General features: G+C 36.5%; 1 protein-coding gene across 1 annotated transcript; it reads left to right on the top strand.

Annotated features, from left to right (window-relative positions):
- Nucleotides 1-6,429: 6,429 nt before the first annotated feature.
- Nucleotides 6,430-16,114, top strand: LOC105483344 (glucagon). The gene is made up of 6 exons (XM_011744176.2): nucleotides 6,430-6,521; nucleotides 9,484-9,584; nucleotides 11,154-11,315; nucleotides 12,989-13,126; nucleotides 14,500-14,643; nucleotides 15,621-16,114. Exons 2-6 carry the CDS (start codon nucleotides 9,493-9,495, stop codon nucleotides 15,625-15,627), a joined length of 543 nt encoding a protein of 180 aa, XP_011742478.2. The 5' UTR covers nucleotides 6,430-6,521; nucleotides 9,484-9,492; the 3' UTR covers nucleotides 15,628-16,114.
- Nucleotides 16,115-18,850: the final 2,736 nt, after the last annotated feature.

The following is an 18,850-nucleotide window of genomic DNA, read 5'->3' as shown; positions in this document are numbered from 1 at the left end:
ATCTCTGAATTTATAATTTTTACTTGATTCTTTGCATCAATGTCAACAGTCTTCAACAATACATTTATTAGGACAAGTGTCCATAAAAACATTAGATGCAAATCGATGTTTAATAAATCAAATAATTTTTTAAGATATTATTTGCATCACCTTTTTTTCCACTATGAGTTTTGCCTATTATTTCTGGGGAAAGAATGCAAACAAATTGGGAGGCCGAGGCGGGCGGATCACCAGGTCAGGAGATGGAGACCGTCCTGGCTAACATGGTGAAACCCCGCCTCTACTAAAAATACAAAAAAAATTTAGCCGGGCATGGTGGCAGGTGCCTGTAGTCCCAGCTACTCCGGAGGCTGAGGGAGGAGAATGGCGTGAACTCGGGAGGTGGAGCTTGCAGTGAGCTGAGATCGTGCCCCTGCACTCCAGCCTGGGCAACAGAGCGAGACTCCGTCTCAAAAAAAAAAAAAAAAAAAAAAAAAAAGAAAGAAAAAGAAAAGAATGCAAACAAAGGTATAAAAGCCATGGTCTTCAACCTCTAGAGTTTTGTTCATAAGTATTTATGGAGGAGAATGCTGGCAATCATGGACTAGACATATAAGAAACAAAGGGAGATTCTTTCTTCAGCCTTAGAAAGGACTTGTGGTTAGTCGACTGTGCTTTATGAGGAGAAAAGAATTTTTATTAAAACGGACGTGAAAAGTCAGCTTTTACATCTTCTGACAACATGGCAACAAAGAAATGATTTACCTTTCAGTAAGAGCCAGGACTAGAACACAGATATGAAATACTTTTGGCCATAGAAATGTTTCTAACTGCAGAAATAAATTATTTTGGTCATTTCTTGCAAAATGGAAATGTAGAAATTTATTCTCCAGGTTTGAAGAATAAAATAGCCAAACAATGAATTGTAATAAATTAAATAAAGCTCTGCTTTAAAATAGGGTAATAGCCTAGATGGCTTTAAGAATTTTCCTCCCTTCTATGATTATATCATTTCAATTTCACCAGAAAACTGGGCATATCTTGATAATACATGTGATAAAATACAAATTGGCAATACTGAGTAGGTTTCAGGCAGGGGGCAAATCTTACTACAAGGTATAATGAACAAGAAAAAGTCTTTATAACTTAGGTTTGCATTCTCTGCATTTTCTTACTATACAGACTTCAAATTTTAAATTTTCTAATGGCTGAAGTTACTTCCTTTTACAGAAGACTTTAAAAAATTGCAATGTTTTAATTGGTTCACATTAAAGACTCTTAGAAGCTTGAAGAAAAAAAGTCTTTCCAGATGAGCAAGAGGTTGGATAAATGTAATGACATATGGTTTGTTTTTTATAGCTACAATATGCGAAAAATAGTAGCATAACACATGTATTCAATGATATATATGTATTTATACATATAAATATATATTCTGCTTGTAAATTATGAGATAAGATTCTTTTGTACAAATATGATTTTGTTTTCTTTCTCTTTCTTGTTCCCTTTAGGAATAAAAATAACAACTGAAACTTAGAACAATTTTAAACATCTCATTATACCAGAGATCTTGCAAAAGATAAAATCAACGAATGCAAAGCCATGATGCCACAAAGTCCCCTACACAGACTTGTGAGCGGGCTGTCTGCAGGGTCTCAGAGCCTCAGGGCAGGAAGACTGTCCGTTGATCTTATTACTGAATCTTCCCTCCACCCCAGCAGGCTTCCTCAGAATCCTTCCAGATGGATGGGTCATGAACTGATTTTTAAATATCTCTCAGGAAGGGTATTTCTCACATCCTCTGGCAAACTCAGAACTTCCCCTGAAAGTTCTTCTTTTATTACCCCTGGATCCCTGAGCCTATTAAGTCACCCATAGAGATGTGAAGGACATCTGATTATTATATTGTATGTACTTAATTTTTAGCTTTTCAAATGCACTTGTTAAGTGGCTCTTGATCCTTTTATCTTCACAGTTAAAACTAATCAATAAAATTTTTTCCTCAAATGCTATACATAATTTTTCTTTGATCTTTTGAAGGTTCACACCTATTTTCAGAAGACCCTTGTTATGGACCCTTGGATGGTATCTAAATGCGTTGTGCTCTTCCTAGGTTAGAGCACAGGGTATTAAAATACTGTCCAAGAATCAAAAACAAACCTCAAGCATATCAGGAAAGCTTGACTGGTCGCTACTACAGTTTTATCAAACAGAGCTGGGCAAATCCTAGGGATGGGTGTTGAATAACATTGAGAAGAAGGGAGCAGTGATTTTGATTCCATTACCTCTGAGTGGTATCTTCCTCTCTCTGCCTTCATTGCAGTTGTTTTTCCATTACCTTCGCCCTGTCCTATGCTACTGTTTTCCATCCAGGCTCTGTTGCCACCATGTGTCTGTGAAGTTCACTTATTTTACCTAGCTAATCCTTAGTCACTGAAAAGTCTAACTCTTTGACTTCCAAAGTGATAAATGACCAATTAGTACTAATGCTCCATCCCCACAATCATTCTATTATGGCTTTAACTTTTTAATATGGGAAATTTCAAACATAAAGTAAGCAGAATCGCACAATGAACCCTGTTTATCCATCAGCCAGCTTCAACAATTATCAGTATTTTGCCATGGTTGTGTCATCTGTACCTCCACCCACACCTCAGACTTCTTCTTTTTGTAACTATTCTTTTTTTTTCCTTTTAGGTAAAATTTACATAAATTAAAAATCACGAATCTTAGCTGTACTATTTTGATAATCGGATAAACCTGGTAACACATACCCATAATATAGAATATTTCCATCTCCCAGAAAGTTCTCTCTTAGGCAATCCTCTCCCATCCTCTTCCAAGAAACAACCACAGTTCTGAGTTTTTTTAACTTCAGTTTTGCCTGTTCTTGAACTTCTATAAATGGATTCATACAGTATATAGTTGTTCATGTCCATCTTCTTTTATGCAGCATAACGTCTGCAAAATTCTTCCACATTGCTGCCTGAGTCAGCTGTTGCTTAACTTTTGTTGCCGTATGAATTCCGTATCACAATTTGTTTATTCTTTCTCTTGTTGATGGATAGTTCAGTTGTTTCCAGTTTTTAAGTATTGTAAATAAAGCTTATTTGAACACTTTTTTACAAGTCATTTTGTGGACATATGCTTTATTTCTCTTGGATAAAATACCCAGGAGTGGATTGCTAGGTCAAAGCGTAATTGTACATTTAGCTCTAAAGTTTTACCTTTTTCCAAAGTAGTTGTACTGTCACTCCTTTTTAAATTACATTTTGTTGGTTTGTTTTGAATGGATAATTCAATCAAATGGTCAAACAATCCAAACCACATAGCAGGTATATATAAAGAAGTATTCTTTGCATCCTGTCCCTGTCCACATGCACCTCACTTATCCACACCGCCCCCTACAGGTAAGCACTTTCATCAGCTTCTTGTTTATTCTAATTTTTTGACGCAATTACGAAAAATAAACATCTATTTCTGCCCCTCTACCTTCTAAAACAAAAGGTAGCCTACTACATACCCCTTCTGCACTTTCCTGTTTTCAACTAACAGCATATCTTGGAGTCTTTCCATATTGGTAAATAGACAGCATCCTCATTTTTTTTCTAAACAGTGCTCTATTGCTGACCCCTTGGATTAGTTCCCACCTGTTACTATTGTACTCAACCTTGTACCTAATCATTACATATCTACATAGCAATATGTATGGGATAAATGTTCAGAATAGTGCTTTAGCTTTACTGGGCCAAGAACTATAGGTATTTGTCACTTTGATAAGTATTACCAAACTGCCTTTCAAAGGAGTTAATATTTTGTACTCCAATCAGCAACGTCTGAGAGTTCTCCCTGACCATAGACTTCCCACCACAGCTCACTGTGAACCTGAATCTCTACCATACTCAAATATTCCTAAGTATTCTGAGCAGCTACAGAAAATAAACATACAATAACCCCACAAGGCATGGTTTTGTGTAAATTATTAAGAATTTCAAGATGGTAAAAGCATTAAGGCAAGCATGAGGTCCTGCATGCAGCCTCATGCAACTGGACAGATTGCAAATCTGTGGAAATTGTCCTTAGGACTAAACATCATAAAGAAATCATATACGACACTAGTCATAGAAATACAGGGCTGCCACTTTCCTTGCCTCACATCTAAATCAATGAATAACTGTATTGATGGGAATAGGCCAAGTAGAGGCTCATGCTAGAACAGTCATTGAAAGAAGATCTGCAAGTCCAAATTGCACTTGGGTTCTGTCTTAATTTCTGACAGTGCGGTGTCCATGAAGAAGCCTGATTACCCCTCCTAGAGAGGAGAGCAGGGCACAGTGCAGTGGGGTTCTTATTGCTTATACATCTTCAGAATGCTTACCCTTATGACACTGGGAGCCCCAAGAAGCAATGTCAGTGGGCTGGAGATAAAGTCACAGGAAATTTTCTGAAACAACTAGGGATAGTCACTTCTAGAATAATGGAAGCAAGTAGAGTGGAGGAAAAGAAAAATGTTTGGTAGTTAAATACCGGAAAAGGATAGTTACTGCAAGACCAGTGCTTTCTTGAAAGTTTTATATACATGATCTGCAGATCTTCTTTCTTAGGGCTGCTCCATAAACAAGTACAGTCTGAAAAGGAAAGCGGGAGACAGAGACAGAGACAGAAAGAAACATTTACTTAAATAGACAAATAGACAACAGGAAAAATAGAACTGAATCTGCCAAAACAATTAAAACTATAGCTAATAGCTGTGTGAAGATTTTAGCCAAACAGAAAGACAAGCTAATCATGCATTAAATCAATCCACTCTTTCAAACTATTACCGTATTTATAAGTGTTACTCTCTAGACTGACCTGGGGCGTGACACCTTTCTCTGCTCTTTCACCCCCTCTGCTGGTAGTGCCAAGAAACCGGTCTCAGATCAAGACACCAGCAGTACCAACGAGGAGATAAAGTGAGAAGGATATTTTATATAGCTGTGCTTCTCAAATTTTAATACGAACACAGATTTCCTTAGGATTTTGTTAAAATACAGATTCTGATGGGCATGAGATTCTGCATGACTAGCAAGCTCCCAAATGATGCTAGTCCTTGGACCACACTTTGCAAAGTAAGGCTTTCTAGCATCAATAATCACCAGCACAAAAACCCCTCAATGAGGTCTTCCAGTCTGACTTGAAACTGATCTCTATGGCCTTTAAGTAGCTCTACATTCCAACGTTGGTCTCATGCACAAATTGAACAGTTAAGTTCATTTGCAATATTTCTCCAGTTGCCTCAATGATTTACCTCCATGCAAGTCATCAGTTACATCATGCGGTTGGTTATATTAGAATATTGGAATCTAGTTAGGAAACATTGTGATGAGTTTGCAATATGGAATAAACTTTTTTATTTTAGAAAAGACATTTGCCAACCCCTCTCATTTTACAAATAAGGAGGGAGAGACACAAAGAGAATGTGTGACTTGACCAAGGTCACACAGCTGGTCAATAACAGGAAAACTAAAATCGAATTATGCTGACACTACTTCTTATGCTCTCTGTCCAGACTGTTTACCATTTTTCTATTTCTCTACAGTGACCAGAACAATTTCTGCTAAATCTTACAGATCATTAAAGGCCTATGTGGTCGGTCACAAAACTCAGGAAACATGACAACATGCATCTCATCTCAACAGTTTTCCTCATCTCATTCTTCTGTAACTTAGTACCCCACTCTCTTATCAGTAAAATTAGATTTTAAATGTACATTAGAAGGGAAAAAATGCCAGATAATTTCCTATTAGCATCAGCTATCTTGGATGTTTAATCTTCATTTGGCTCCATCCTTTCTGCCTGAATTCCATTTATTAAAACAGGACACATTGGGATTTAATCAATATCCTTAAATTTTCCATAAACACAACATAAATAAACTCCATGTAGTGAGGGAGAGGATTTTTAATACTTACCTGTTGAATGAATGATCATTTTTTGGATAGAAGAATGACTGAAGTGATTGTTACATTCAGGTAAATTCATCATGGCTAGGTAGCAAACCAAAAGACTTACAAGAACCTCAAATGAGGCCATGCACAAAACAGGGCTGGCCATGGGCTATGTAATTTCAAGGTCTTTTGTCTTCAACATCAAAATTCACTTTAGAGAACTTAAGTGGTTTTCATGCGTGACTGAAAGTGGAAGGTGAATTTCCAAGCTGCTCTTCCCATTCCCAACCAAAATAAAAAAAAAAAAAAAGACACAAGAGTGCATAAAAAGTTTCCAGGTCTCTGAGGTTTGTCACCCAATGTAAGCGTAGAATGCAGATGAGCAAAGTGAGTGGGCGAGGGAAGTCATTTGTAACAAAAACTCATTATTTACAGATGAGAAATTTATATTGTCAGCGTAATATCTGTGAGGCTAAACAGAGCTGGAGAGTATATAAAAGCAGTGCGCCTTGGTGCAGAAGTGCAGAGCTTAGGACACAGAGCACATCAAAAGTTCCCAAAGAGGGCTTGCTCTCTCTTCACCTGCTCTGTTCTACAGCACACTACCGGAAGGTAAGATGATTATAAAATTGTAAATCCTGTTTGGGGGACAGTTAAGTGTTTTTAAAGGATCAAAGTATTATAAATTAAAATGTTGTTCTTTCATCTTAGACTTTATTACTAATAGCAGACAGAGAGGAACGGAGATGAAAAGGTTATATCAAATGCATTTACGTGTACTTTAATATAGCGAAGTTGCAAAGCGAGTTGGAAAAATAATTCCACGCAAAAATATAAAATAGAAAGAAAAAAAAAGATTCAAATCAATGCACTTGTTATAATACTTAACTGTTATAAGAATTGTATTTTAAAATAATTGGTAACATTTTGAAGAATAAATATTTTTCTTGGACTTGATAGATGTGTACACTACTTTGAACAGAAGGCGCCTTTTAAAGTAAGCAGAAATGTGTCCATTAGGGAGCCTATAACAGAAATTGCTTTTTACCAATTAAAATCTCTAGTTTTCCAAAAGAGCAAATTAAATATCATCTTTCAAATATTCAAATTTCAGACATCTATCAGAAAGTCAAAGTCCGTGAAATCTACTCTTTGTAAATAAAACATAGCATACTTGGTGCGGAGAACAAGTATCTATTTGGGGGTTTTCTTTGGATGGATCTGAGTGAAGTCATAGATTAATAACTATTTACTATGTATTGAGGACAAATAGTAATAAAATCTAAAATAGCTACCCTCTGGAATAAAATTTTAATTTGTCTTTTTAGATTAAGCTCCTAAAGACAAAACACAAATTTACAAAGATCTTCAGTGGAGTAAATGATTAAGTGGTGTATTTTTCCATACATACTGAAGACCTATTACATAAAATGAGCTAACCAGTTTAAAAAAGGATTTATGTGGACTACAATGCCAATATATTCGGGGATAGAATATAATGTCTTCTTTTTTAGGTCTAAGATTAATCTTTCTCTAAGACTTCCTACTTATTATTGTTACCACACTTTCCTTTAAATTTAAGTGGAAATTTGTAGTTCTTACAAAACTGTAGCCTCTCTTTAGACTACCTAAAGAGGGGGAAATTTGGAAATTATTTTCTTATCGAATAAGATTTTGATACTAAAATAACATAAATATTTACTTTCTCAGCAATTGTATTCAAACAATTAACTCTATTCTTATTTTTTCCCACAATTTGGTAGACTTTCACAAACAAATAAGTGAGATTTCTAAAGCCAGGTCTTTCTTCAGAAGAAGCCATTTAATGTTGGTAATATTATAAGATACAGAACGCTCACTTCTTTATGTTGTTTATGGTTGTTCTTTCTTCCATCGGTTCCTGAAGTGGCAGGATACCTTCTGCTCTAAATCTGCCTCAATGGAACATAATAGGAGATGTTGCAAAATGCTTAGGACTTTGGGTGGAATGAGTATTTTTTCAGTCTTGTGAAAGACTAAAAGCTTTTACAAGAAACTTTCCAACAGTGGTATAATTGTAAAAAGAAGTGCTTACTTTAATATTTAAATATTCCTGAAAGCATGGATATAACAATTGAGAGTTATAATCAGAAGACACTACCTAAATATATGGCAAGGTTTCCAACGTCTGCCAACTGGTGAAACTGAAACATAGCAAAATGTCAAATGGTAATTTGATGTTGATGAATGAAGAAGGGTGAATATATCATTCCTACTATGTTCCTTTGTCTAATCGTCCATTCAGTCTACAAAAAAACTTAATATTTCAAAGAAAAAAGTTACTGCTGCAGGTATTACAGTGTCTATCTTTTATTGCCAGTGATAGCAAATACAGCTAAGATGTTAAGGAAAAGATTGATAGTTTAAAAATGATAATATTTGTGAAATCCTTATTCCAAACAAATGTCATTTGCTAAAAATACTCATTCAAATTATTTGTGGATAAGCATAGTCAAACTTGGATTGAAATGCCCACTTCTCAAAGGAAACACCATTGGGTTTCAAAGTAGCAGAGATCCATAACAAATACTGGACTTGATGTCCCCATTCAGAAAATTGAAGAGCTTGCTCTGTGGGGACACTCTGTCCCACATTCATGTTGGTCCCAGTCCCCATCCACACTGCATCATCATGTCCTTAACATACTATGGCTTCACAGGGCATCCGCTTGTGACACAAGGACAAGAAATTAGGTGTATCCTATAACCAAGTCTATGGTGTCACTAGCAGTGAATGACATGTCCTCATCTAAGTCCAATTAGAAAACAACCTGGGGACTTTTATGACTTTAGAAGTAAGCTCTAATTTTCTTTTAGATAGTAATCTCTTAGTTTTTTAGTTGTGATTGTTCACGTTGCCAGAAGCATTAGTTCTTGCTGCAAATTGCTTGTCTTTAAAATGATTTTTTCCCTTTAATTTAGAACAGGTCAAAGCACCCTAAAATACCTCAAATCTGTTGGCCGCTTTATAATTACAAAGTCTAGACCAAGTTACACTATTTAAAATATAAATGAATAATACATCTGAACCGACAGCTGGTATGCCAAGTTGTAGCCTGAGGCTGCTTTAAGATAGTTGAAATGCAGTATAATGTAAATGCTTGGAAGTGAAGGACTATTAATTGAAAGCCAGACTGATAGTGAGGGGGGTGGCATGATGGATAAGGTGCCATTCAGGCTAACCATATGTAGCATATCATCTACAGTGGGTATTTTAAATGTTGATTGTGGACATTTTAATTTCCAGTCTGGAAATGAGCCTTCTAATTATTAAACAGAAGTGTCCCTACATTAATGAAAAAGCTTAATGGTGGAACACATCTTTTGTGTCCTTTTTTGCCTCCAAAAAATCTGGGGGAAAAACATAATCCACTATTTAAAATTAAGCTGAAAATATAATCAGAATAAAACTGATAACACTAGCTTTTTCTTTCTACTTACGATATTTATCTAGTCAAATCTAACTAATTTAGCCTAACGTGTTTAAAAATGCTTGCCTGCCCCCCTTACCCTACCCCCATTCTGTGTTCTGACAGACAGCAGAAATGAAAAGCATTTACTTTGTGGCTGGATTGTTTGTAATGCTGGTACAAGGCAGCTGGCAACGTTCCCTTCAAGACACAGAGGAGAAATCCAGGTATTAAATCCATAGTCTTGAACTAACGTATCAATATGGTTGGAATAAAGCCTGTGAAAACTATGATTAGTGAATAGGGTCTCAGTAATTTAGAGTAAATGTTCTGCACAATGATCAAATGTTTAAAGTATCCTTGTGATAAAAGCAGACTTTGTTGGAGTGTAGATCAGAGTATGTGTTTTTTATAATCAAAGGAGAGAGAAATGTTGAAAAACATGTTACATGGGAAATTATAGCTCTTTGAAATCTACAGATGATTCTGTCAATTCATTACTCACACACTGCATAATAGATTATTTCAATTATTCACACCAACCCTTTTCTCTTTTTTCCTCCTTTAAAAAATAACATTATTTCTTCCTAAATGTAAAAGCCATACATGTTCATGATGGAAAGTATGAAAAGTATGCAAAAAATACTAAGTACTCAAAATTCCACTGTCCAAAGAAAGCTGTTCAAAGTAAACAAATTTGGTGTATTACTTTCCTGTGTTTTATGTAAACCGTACATAAATATCTCTTGGCTCATTATATGGCTTTGTATCATGCTTGATATCTTAATGTAGTATTATTATATAATTTTACTGTATTATTAAAAATATCTATTAAACATATGATATTTAATGGCTGCATACTATGTCATCCCATAAATGTACAATATTTGTTTAGCTATTTATTTGGGAAGCTTAAGAGGTCTTCAGATTTCTTCCATGAAGAATGTTGCAAACAACATTTTATATACACACTTTCCTACATTTCTTACTATTTTTTGTACATAGGTTTATAGTTGTAAAAATACTGTATCAAAGGGTCTGAATGAGTTTAAACCTTTTATAATATCTTGCCAACTTGCTTTCCAGAAAGTTCATATACATGCACACTCTCATCAGCAGTGTAGAAATACTCCTCATAATATCCTCCTCAGCATTCAATGTTTGCTAATTTCATAGGTAAAAATAGTATCTCATTTCTGAGTATTAATTACATTGACTATTTCTCCGTGTATTTACCATGCCAACCAACTGTTGATTAGTGGCATATGGATTATTCATGATACAGTTTCAAATTAGAAAGTGTCCTTTTTCTTGCCTTTCTTTGAACTTTTAATTGTCTTCTTTCCACTATTAGCCACCATATAACTAGATAATTGTGCTGTTTTCCTATTAATATATGCAAAACAAAACTGGGAACATAAATCTGCTGCTCAAAGAAATGATTTGGGATGCTTCACTCTTTTAAAACATTCAAGTCAATACTCTCTTCTGTCACTATTAGCATAATCATGGGTAGATTAATTAGTAGAAAAAGATTTGTTTAATCCTATTTCAGGAAAAAAGAGGTCAGTTGAGAAACATGTTACTAGAATTCAGAATAATAGCGTATGCAACTATACTAAAACAATGGGATCTCATGACAAGCTGAGGAAGATCTCTCTAAACTACCTATTGAAATACTCTAGATGCCTGCCTTACTGTTTTATATGGTCTTGTATTTTTGTAGTGAAGATGCTTCTCAAGTGAGTCTACTCTTGAAGAGAGATTTATGTTGTACCAATCACTGTTCTTCACAGATCAGTCTCAGCTTCCCAGACAGACCCACTCGGTGATCCTGATCAGATGAATGAGGACAAGCGCCATTCACAGGGCACATTCACCAGTGACTACAGCAAGTATCTGGACTCCAGGCGTGCCCAAGATTTTGTGCAGTGGTTGATGAATACCAAGAGGAACAGGTAAGAGTCTAAACCTGGTTCAAACTTGCACATAAATGTATTAAATAGGTCTAAAATTTCTATTGACATTATTAAGTTCTTATGCTCGTCAAATAGTGCCCATAAGCTCTGATCATTTTGAAGATATTTAGGGTTGTGGATGCTCTCCTTTGTATTATGCCTCCGAATGTCTTAACCCGCACCCCTCTAAACCACTTACCCAACCTCCAGTGTGACATAGACTTTAAATTATTTTCCCAGTGGTAGTCCTAGCAATATTTACTTGCTTACTCACTTTCCCTTAAAGTGAAAATTTACTTTTGTGGACCTACGAGGTTACCAATCTAATTTCTACCGAAAGATAGAGCAAATGTAACATTCTTTTGTGGGGTTCAAACCCAACATTAAAATTATCCCCCAGCCAAGGGTAAGGAATGGAAACAGATGCATTCTTTTTCTTGTAGAATAAAATCCAAGACATGCATTTAAAATTACAGCCTAGCTGCACAGCATAGAGAGAGAAGGCAGCAAATAAGAACACAAGCCTATCGGAAGGCATACATTTTAATGTTGGATTTTCTTTGACGAGTGTTGGGTTTTTTGCTGCATCTAGGCTACTGGAGGAAATTATCCGCAAGGGTTTCACAGAGATGGTGGAATTTCACAATTTTTTTGGAGAGTGGCCCACAAGGGGAAGGGAGTTATGCATAGAAAGTAGCTGAAGAAATCAAAAAAAATCAGGAAAAGGACATAGATTTGTCTGGATAGAATGGAGAAGAGAGAGAGAGAGAGTAAGAAAGGGAGAGAGAGAGACAGAGAGAGAGGGAGAGAGAACAAGCAAGCAGGAGGAATAGGAGAAATAGAGTTGCTAACCAAAGGTTCTTAAAATAGAGGGTACAACCACAGGAAGATGGCTATCATGGTCAGAGCAGACACTGGGAGAGGTCCCTGTTAAGGACTACAGTGAAAGGTGAGAAATCACAAATTTATAAAAATGCAAACAACTGTCCTCATTTTGTAGAATGGGAATGCCACAACTTGGTAAATTGATGTAAAGCAATCCTCACACTCAAGCAGGGTTGGCTACATGTTTAAGATGAGGTGATATGGCATAATATGTGCCAGGGAGACTGACAGCAGCTGACGGCTCACATCCACGGTGCTCTGCACATACTTGATGTTGATATGGGGTCATCTTCTTTGCTTTCCTTGTTGCTAGCAGATCACACATTTTCTTTAATCCATTATCAAGTGGTCCTTTTGGTGACAATTCAAGATGGTCCTTTGCTTTCCCTCAAATCAATTAACTAACTCTGACCCCATACTTACTAATAATAAACAGCTGCCTTGCTTGCAAGTCACATAGCACAGTGGATAGCCTGTATTCATTGAGGCTAACGTCAAAGGTAAGGCAGCTTTAATAACCAATGGCATACACAAGCAGGGGATTGCAGATGGGTATGCTGGGAAGGGAGGGGGAGCTTTAGCCCACCGATTGTTAGTAGCCCTCTTCCACCAGTTTCAATCCAGAACATTAACGTAGCTTCACGACAAATCCCCTAGCAACCCTCATCGCCTAAACTCCCTAAGCCCCTTCTACATAGAATCCTGAACCCAAAGTTGCCACTGCTTATAGGTGAGAACCATATTGCCAAAGAGACAGATCTTCAATTTAACTTTCACATTTCTTTCAGGAATAACATTGCCAAACGTCACGATGAATTTGAGAGACATGCTGAAGGGACCTTTACCAGTGATGTAAGTTCTTATTTGGAAGGCCAAGCTGCCAAGGAATTCATTGCTTGGCTGGTGAAAGGCCGAGGAAGGCGAGAGTAAGTCTGTACATTCTTATTTGACATTTTTTGCCTTGATGCAGAAAATTTAAGACTACAGTTATCTATATAGGGATCTGGATTACAGAAGCAATTAGTAGTCTTGCAAAGTAAGGAAATAATTCCTATTGATGAGAAACAGTATACAAAAGTTGAGTCCATTTTGTTTTTGGTACTAAGTATTAATAATAGAGCCAAACAAGTTACATTTTTATCCCCCTTGTAGTTACATTATAATTAGGTATTAAATCTTTGGCCAAACCAGGCCACCTCTGAGAGTAAATAGGGTGTTTTTAATAACTACACTGAGACAAGTTGAAACTAGGACTGTTCCAGGGGAGCTAGAGATAAGGAAAAAGAAGAAATGGTGCTGAAAACTTCCAATGTTTAAAGAAAACATGTAATATTTAAAGCTTAACTTTAAATATTTACATATGTGATCAACATATATTTATATGTTAATAAACATTCAGATAAAAATTTGATGAAGACTGAAAGTGACCAAACATAAAATGTTGATAAAATGATATTCAAAGTACAAACAGGTAAAAACATCCATATATTTAACTACATATCCAATTTTGTATGGGGCTGTCATATAGATATCTATTAAACAATCGAAGTTGAAAAACAACCAAGACCATTCATTACTTGCTTGGATCTTAACACAACCAAACAGACCCGTGAACCATCTCATTTTCTCCTGATTTTTTTGGAGAGATGAACTATGAGAGACAGAGAATATATGTTCAACTCTGATTTTTAAATTAGATTTAAAACAAGCTTACTGAAATTTAAAGAGATCTCAAGATGAAAGAGAACTAGCATAATGGTTGGTTTTTAAAACATTAATAATTAAACTTATAAAACCAGTGGTAACATAGTTTCTTACTCTTGACGGTATTTTGTAGTGTTTTAAAGGGATAGCAAAAATTCTGCAATTGTAAACCAGTGAAAGAGAAAAATCTAATATAGATGAAGCTTTAACCTCTTAATACTGCATTTTGTAAGGCTGTTTCAGCAATCTCTGATTTTATAGGATATGCTATATTTTGTTGAACTACAGACAAATTAATAATCTCAACAATAGTTCCTGTATTGTCAATATACTAAAATCTTCAAAACAACCTGGAAGATTGAAAGGGGCATGAAATTATGCAGGCTTGGTATTAGATCTCAGCTCTACTACTTTCTCTTTCAGGCAGTTACCGGTCTACGTGAGTTTTTATCAGGTGTTTCATAATATGCCCTTTAAAAACAGAATCCTTTCCTGTTTCCTCAAGACACTTGTGCATGTTACCAGTGGTAGACAATCTATGATCATTTATTTAAAATGTCTAATCAAACGCTAATTTTAACCCTTATTTTCTTAGTTTCCCAGAAGAGGTCGCCATTGTTGAAGAACTTGGCCGCAGACATGCTGATGGTTCTTTCTCTGATGAGATGAACACGGTTCTTGATAATCTTGCCACCAGGGACTTTATAAACTGGTTGATTCAGACCAAAATCACTGACAGGTGATTGCTTTTTAGTTAATTCTGAAAACCATCAAACTTTCATAAGTACTGATTGCCATACTGCTACAAGCTATTCCCCATGTAGGGGGAAAGTCTGTAATCTCTCGTTATATAAGAAATAATTATGCGCGTTTAAGTCATATAAGAGTACATCGTTATGTTTGTTTTGTATCATTACAGTTTGTATACATTTATTCATTTATTCCAGAAACATTTACTGAGTGTCTATTAGAGTCAAGAAACTAGAAACACAGATAGAAATGAAACATTGGAAATATTACATCATTCACATATTGTCGCATTGAAAATTGCTATGTATGCTGAAATTTTAGCACAATGGTGAAATGCAGCATATACAATATTACATGCTTAATAAGAAGAGTAGTGAGAACTGGACACCAAAAAATACTTATCTTGATGAATTTTTATTTTTTAATAATTATTAATAATTGTTTGATAGCTTTGATGGGCAGATTTTAGGATAAATAATCTTTATTTTTTTTTTTTTTTTTTTTTTTTTTTTTTTTTTTTGAGACGGAGTCTCACGCTGTTGCCCAGGCTGGAGTGCAGTGGCGCGATCTCGGCTCACTGCAAGCTCCGCCTCCTGGGTTCCCGCCATTCTCCTGCCTCAGCCTCCTGAGTAGCTGGGACTACAGGCGCCCGCCACCACGCCCGGCTAATTTTTTGTATTTTTAGTAGAGACGGGGTTTCACCGTGGTCTCGATCTCCTGACCTTGTGATCCGCCCGCCTCGGCCTCCCAAAGTGCTGGGATTACAGGCTTGAGCCACCGCGCCCGGCGATAAATAATCTTTAAATGGAAATATTTTAAGAGTCCAAAGGATGGAGAGATTTACAGGCAAAGGGATTAATAAACAACTTTTATCAAAATAAATCATTGAAATACTTTCTGGATAAGTTAACCATATCATCTTCTCATTGTAATTATGTTAAATCATTTTCTTTTTTTAATCTCTAGGAAATAACTATATCACTATTCAAGATCATCTTCACAACATCACCTGCCAGTCACGTGGGATGTTTGAAACGTTAAGTCCTGTAAATTTAAGAGGTGTATTCTGAGGCCATATTGCTTTGCATGCCAATAAATAAATTTTCTTTTAGTGTTGTGTAGCCAAAAATTGTAAATGGAATAAAGTTTTGTGAAAATATTGCTAAAATATCAGCTATAAAATATGAAAGTGCTAGATTCTGTTATTTTCTTCTTATTTTGGATGAAGTACCCCAACCTGTTTACATTTAGTGATAAAATTATTTTTCTATGATATAATTTATAAATGTAAATTATTCCAATCATGACATATCTGCATTATAATAATAGGAGAAGAGAAGAACTGGTAGCCACAGTGGTGAAACTGGAAAGATAACTTTCTTCTTGAAACCTTTGTCTTAAAAAAAATCAGCTTTCAATGTATCAAAGATACAATTAAATAAAATTTTCAAGCTTCTTTATCATTGTCTGTTTGCTTTTTATGTCCCCCTTTTTCATGCCCCACTCCTTCCAAGCACCCCTGTTTTCTAAGCTGCAGTCCACAAGTCAAATCTGGTGCACAGGCATGACTTCATGCTTCAAATGGCTGCACAGAACTTTTAACATTTTGAGCCAACATTGAAAAATCAGGGTCTTTCATGGAAAACTATTGATTTGTAGCATCTCCTGAAAATGTAGGTCATCAGGCAATATTAGACCCAAAAGGCAAGTCTATCCTGTAACTAAGTAGCAGCTGCCTCTTACTAAAGGATCAGGTGCTCCCCGGCTTGTGTAGGTCCCCAGCACCTGCCCATGCATGCTCCCACACCTCACCTACATAATGGAGACATCAAGGAACTTACCTCTGGCCCACTTCACTTGCATACTGCACTTGCAGGCATTTGAGTTTTCCCGTCATGCCTTGTACCCAGTTCTCCTTGTCCTGCAATGGCCAATATCTTGGGACAGTCTGACAGTGATTGCCAAGCCTGAGACTTTTCTTTGCTGTATTTAGCATTGCCAACTCTCTTTCTCTATCTCTATAGTGCTCCCACAGGGTAGACTTACCCACCAATAAGATTCTAACGTTTACAAATTACTTATATATTTTGATCAGCAGTAGTGAATTTGAACTAATACCTGTAATGATCACTCTTATTTGTTGACATAGTGATGAGCTTTTCCCAAAATGGATAGAAATCTTAAGACCAGAATTGTCTAATTAAGGCTACTGCTAGCTGTAGGATCCTGAGCAAGTCACATAAACTCTCTGGAACTAAGTTCCTCATGTGAAAATATAAAGTTAAAATTGTCCAATCACCATCATTTCTTAAAGAAGTCTTCGATTATAACTGATTTTTTGCCTTACAATGAGGTTTCAGTAAAAATAGCATCCTGAAGTATTCATCCTAAAATGGTGGTCATGGAGCAGATCAGGGCAGAAGTTACCACTGTATGTGTCAAAATTATGTCTGTCAGCTTCTCCAGAACCCAAACCATCATATCTTCCTCCAAAACACCTCAATGAGGGAGGCTCACAGGCTACAAAAGCATATTCACACATAGGGTTTTTGTTTGTTCATTTTCTTATTTTTTAGGTAGAAGATGGCTATGTTGATTGTTAAAGTATTCAATTGGTAAGATCAAAGTATAGTATATTTTTCACAGTTCTCACTGAAGGAGCTCAAGGCAACTTTCAGATGTTCACTATGTTTTCTTTTATGCAAAGTGTTATATTTACCACCCCTACACCAATTATCCACAGGTGACCTAAGATGTCCCATTTATAACTAAAATTTGATTTGGAAACTGAATATATACCTCTGTGTGCGTGTATGCATGCATGCATGTGTGTATGTGTGTGTTTTCATGAAACCAAAGTCAAAATCTTGAGAACACCTTAGGACACACGCAGTGAGGCATCATCCTTCAGAAAAAGACTCACACAAAGGAGAGGAGGTAGTCCACAAAGAAAACTGGCATGTAGTAGAGGTAAATGGAAGGGAGACCATAAGATAGTGAGTGTGAGTCAAGCCCAAAAGAGTGCCAAGGGTCAAAAATAGAAAAGATAAGTCTGTCCTGAAGTTCAAGAGGCAAACGAAGGGATGTCATTGAAAAAGGAAGCTAAGGAAGTGAGTGAGGAGTCATTCAAGTGTAGAAATTAAGTGAAATATATCAGTTAGGTGTTATGTTTGACTGTGTGTAACATAAATCTAGCCACAGAGACTAAACTGATAAAAGGGTTATATGTTTCGCAAAATCAGAAGCCCAGAGGCAAGAAGATCAAAGGTAAACATGTCAGGGATAGCTTGTGGTCTTTTTCTTTCTGCTCTGCCATCTCTAACAAACGGCTTTCCTCCCATGGTAGCTCCAGATTGAAATGTGGCTGCTCCATCTTCAGCTCTTATCTACTTTCCACGGAAGACACAAAAGGAAAAGGAGAAGGAGAAGAAGGAGAAAGAGGAAGAAGATAAAGACAAAAAAGAGAAGAAATGTAGGCAAGGAGAATTGATAATCAGGATGGTGATGTACCAATTTAGAGAAAGCAAAACACTCCCAAAAAATACCCAACAGATTTTCAATTATGTCTTGTTGGCCAAAAATGTGTCCCATGACCCATCCTGGCTACAAGGGAGGCTGGGAAATGTCCCTCAGCTGGATATATTGGATCCCATAGAAAATTCAGGATTCTATTGTAAGAACAAGGGAAAGAATAAATATTATACAGACAATTAAAATTAAAGGGCATATTTCCACAGTCAGAGTTGAAATACCCAGGGCTCACTTTACTGTCATGTTTGTAGTGTGGGGATGTGTTGGCCTGATTTAAGTTCAAGCAGGTTTCCAGAACCTTGGACTCCCTCAGAATGGAATAAAAGTAAAGCATCCAACAAAGAATTATTGAAGAGGCGGGGCGTGGTGGCTCACGCCTGTAATCCCAGCACTTTAGGAGGTGGAGGTGGGTGGATCATTTGAGGTCAGGAGTTCAAGAACAGCCTGGCCAACATGGTGAAACACTGTCTCTACTGAAAATACAAAAATTAGCTGGGCGTGATGGTGGGCACCTGTAATCCCAGCTACTCAGGAGACTGAGGCAGGAGCATCGCTTGAACCTGGGAGGCGGAGGTTGCAGTGAGCTGAGATCACCCCATTGAACTCCTCCAGCCTGGGTGACAGGAGAGAAACTCTGTCTCAAAAAACAAAACAAAACAAAACAA

Source organism: Macaca nemestrina, chromosome 11 (assembly GCF_043159975.1).
Source record: "Macaca nemestrina isolate mMacNem1 chromosome 11, mMacNem.hap1, whole genome shotgun sequence".
NCBI lineage: Eukaryota > Metazoa > Chordata > Mammalia > Primates > Cercopithecidae > Macaca > Macaca nemestrina.
This window is presented reverse-complemented; position numbering and strand designations above follow the sequence as displayed.